Source organism: Papilio xuthus, unplaced genomic scaffold (genome assembly GCF_000836235.2).
Source record: "Papilio xuthus unplaced genomic scaffold, Pxut_1.1 DF825946.1, whole genome shotgun sequence".
In the NCBI taxonomy this organism is placed as follows: domain Eukaryota; kingdom Metazoa; phylum Arthropoda; class Insecta; order Lepidoptera; family Papilionidae; genus Papilio; species Papilio xuthus.
In genome coordinates, this window is record NW_013532703.1 from 13,172,907 (window position 1) to 13,176,637 (window position 3,731).

General features: G+C 30.7%; 2 protein-coding genes across 3 annotated transcripts in view; one reads left to right on the forward strand and one right to left on the reverse strand.

Annotated features, from left to right (window-relative positions):
- Positions 1 to 1,365, forward strand: LOC106123948 (peptidyl-prolyl cis-trans isomerase-like). 2 transcript variants are annotated; one of them, XM_013320363.1, is made up of 3 exons: positions 1 to 83; positions 486 to 1,060; positions 1,262 to 1,365. In XM_013320363.1, the coding sequence occupies exons 2-3, from the start codon at positions 496 to 498 to the stop codon at positions 1,306 to 1,308; spliced, it is 612 nt and encodes a 203-aa protein (XP_013175817.1). In that variant the 5' UTR covers positions 1 to 83; positions 486 to 495; the 3' UTR covers positions 1,309 to 1,365.
- Positions 1,366 to 3,381: 2,016 nt separating this feature from the next.
- Positions 3,382 to 3,731, reverse strand: part of Oatp30B (Organic anion transporting polypeptide 30B) — a 39,270-nt gene continuing 38,920 nt past the window's right edge. Inside the window, exon 17 of the mRNA XM_013320311.1 lies at positions 3,382 to 3,436. Within this exon, the coding sequence (XP_013175765.1) occupies positions 3,382 to 3,436 (55 nt within the window). The remainder of the gene's footprint in view (positions 3,437 to 3,731) is intronic.

A 3,731-nucleotide genomic window follows, 5' to 3' on the forward strand; every position in this document is an offset into this window, starting at 1 on the left:
AAAAAAGCAAAAAAGGAAGGTTTCAAAGTTTAATATTTTGGAAAATAAGAGACGGACTGCTGATTACTGAAGGAAGGTTGAAAGTGAGAATTTTCAATATTGTCTTTTTTGTAAATACTGAGAAAATTTACTTTTATTGGTTCTATACCTAACCTTTACAAAAATATCTCACACTTTAAGTACAAGTAAAATTTATTTGATGGTTAACTCTCTGTAGGAAAATCTTCTTCATTGTCCCTTTGGCAAATTTTCAAATGAAAATACAAAAGAATTTTAATTAGACTCTAATCTTTGCTATCGACGTACAACCTAATAATTAAGGTTAGGTTAGGTTAATTATTAGTATTTATGCGACGTGATTTAATTACATTTAAACCATACCATTTACCGCACCATTTGGGCTTAATGCGATTAAATATATTTTTCTCATCGTACGAGTCTTTGACTATGTCGATTGTGTTATCACCTTAAAAATTTCATTTTAGGTCAGCTGCAATGGCACTATCATCAATAATACGTCGCACCTTTATCAATGGCGCACTCTATTCTGCTGCAGGACTACGCTTTGCATCAACTCAGCAAGAAAAAAAAGTTTACTTTGATGTAACTGCTGATGGAGAGCCACTTGGGCGCATTGTTATGAAACTTAATGCAGATGAAGTCCCTAAAACAGCTGAGAATTTTAGAGCTTTGTGTACAGGTGAAAAAGGGTTTGGATACAAAGGTTCATCATTCCATAGAATAATTCCTGACTTTATGTGCCAAGGAGGTGATTTTACTAAACATAATGGTACCGGTGGGAAATCAATTTATGGTCGTACATTTATGGATGAAAACTTTAAGCTGAGGCACACTGGTCCAGGTATATTGTCTATGGCTAATGCTGGACCAAACACAAATGGATCACAGTTCTTTATTACAACTGCAGCCACACCTTGGCTGGACCACAAGCATGTTGTATTTGGATCAGTAGTAGAGGGAATGGATGTTGTTAAAAAAATGGAAAATTTAGGTTCACGAAATGGAACACCCTCTAAGAAAGTTGTTATCGCAGAGTGTGGTGAGTTAGATTAAATACTGGTCCTGTAAATTTATGAAAAAGTTGTTTTGTAGTTGTGAATCTACTTTAGTATGTAGTGAGGTATATTTTTTAATTACAATAGTTAGTGTAGTATGAATAAATAGTTTGTAATGGTACACATTTGCAAAGGTATAGTATTAATTTTGCTATGCAATGTTGATATATTTTTTCTTTTAAAAGGTGCCATCGATGAAGCTATTGAGATTTGCAAAGCTCAACAGCAATAACTAAGATGTTTTGTGATGGATGGATATTTGTTGAAAAATAAAAATGTTTTAAAATAAGTATGCAATTTTATTAATCACTAAATGCAACAAATTAGTTTAGAGAGTTGTTGCCACACCATCACTTTGGTATTGGACAACAACAAGTACAGCTAAGTCAGTATCAAGTCTTAAGACCTATTGTAATAAGGCATTTTTAGATAAAACACTCTCTTCATATCAAACTATTTCTCTCTTAACAAATATATGACAATTTACATTGATGCTTCCCTTGTCTTTTAAATTTGTGATAAATATATTGTTTTAAAATATTAATTCAGTACTAAAAAAATATTTCTACTGTAATAGTAATTGAGTTATTAATTTATACAAACAGCAGCCCACAAATTGACATTTTGACAAGTGTTACAAAACTTAAATTTGAAATGATTTTTTTTAAATCTAATTTTATAAAATCATACAATAGTAAGTGACAAAAAATACAAAAAAAATCAAAGTAGTCAAAATAAACATACCAGAGAACACATTCGACTAAAAATCCTTCCAAACCAACATGTAGAAAAGAAATTAACATAATTTTTATTGAAATTGAAGTTAGATATAAAAAAAAATTATGTGACAAGTTGGTTTTGTTGCTACATACCACAAATACACAATATAAGACAATGGAATAATTCAAATCAATTTAAAACATCTTAATAATAAAAGGTGATGTTGCAGTTTGCGAGGACTTAGTTTTAATACTATGACTGTGATCAGACAATATTCACAATACTCTTCAACTCATGACAGTTTGAGATCACAGACAAAATTAATTTAATTGCACAGTTACAAATTCAAGTTCACAACAAAAAAAGTCACAAGATTTTTGTTCCTACAACCTGAGATTCGGTATTAATATTGACTTTAACAAATTATTTCAAACTCTCATTTATAGATAAAATTTTATATAATTATCTTAAAGAAACTTGAAATATTGAAATTAAAAGATTACATTTATTCCTCCCCTAGCATCACTTGGTCAACCAATGGTTCAGTCTTATAATTAAAACTGTACCACAGTTTTATGGTGCTTTTATATAGTTATTATCATTTTTCTGTTTATAAAATTAACAGAACCAAAATGATTTTACCAAAAAATAAGTTGACACATTTACTTGCATGTAAAAAGATGTTGCCATGTCAAAAATATTCTAAATTAATAATTTTTGAATATTTAATGTTCACAACATCTCAAACAAGTATTAGCTAAGATTGGAAATCACAGAAATATTATTAAAGATTCTAAACAACTGGTACAAAAATTTAATTATCAATGAAGAGCTAATAAATATCGACAAAAAGTAAGATTCTATTTAATTTAAGGCTATAGGCTTACCTAATATTTGAAAGCCTTATTTGTTACTTTATTAAATTTTAGATAATATCCAATTTTTTACTAACAACAAATCTAAATGAAGACTAATTGTGATGATTTCATCTATTCAGGCTTACAAACTATAGTAAAATAAGCAATTGCTATTGCTCACATTCTTATGGTCAGTTTTTCTTACAACCATATGTTAGTTGTTAGTTAGATGTTAGTAACTCACGTTTTTTTTTTAAATTTACATAATAGCTTTGCATAAGGAGTGGGTCTTGAATTCTTTTACAAAGTCTACAATATGCTCACATAAATATTTCCCTTATTTAACTGACCCATTTATGCAATAGCAAAAGTTTATTTCTTATTTATTTTGTGGACTTGTTATTTTTTTTAATTATTAAGCCTTTTTAGAAGCGGAAATAGTACTAAACGATGTGATGTATTTTTACACTATAACAGTCTCTTGTGTTTTAATTTTTTTCCTGTTATTCAAACCTGCTACACTCAACATTTAGATATTAATTTATAATCTACTCTTAGGGCTGTGTTAAGCGAGCTTCTCTCGTTTAGTATAAGCATTAAAGTAGCCTAATTTAAAGATATGATTCGAAATCACTTGCTGTCAGCGGTGTCGGTGTAATAGACGAATTAATTTACATACATATCCAACATTGTATAACAATTTTTATGTGCAATAAGAACGTGTCAAGCTAAAATAAGAATTCGTAACAACTTAATGATAAATTATTTCTTCTATCCACCACACTGCACAGTGCACTTATAACATTTCTCATTAATTAGAATAGTTGCAGCACTGTGGACTAATATTGATTTAATTTCACTAAGAAGTCCCGTTTCTTCAAATATGTAACATTCGCTAGAACCAAGGATTCAAATGTATTAAATATGAAATCCAAATCCTTGAAATTGATCACTTTATCACCGAGACAGAGTCTGCGCACATTGGCGCGTCAGTCGGGACGCGGCTCACGCGCGCAGCTCGTGGTGCGCGGCGGCGAGGGCCGCGGGGGTGGGGGCGAGCGCGGGCGAGGCGGGGGGG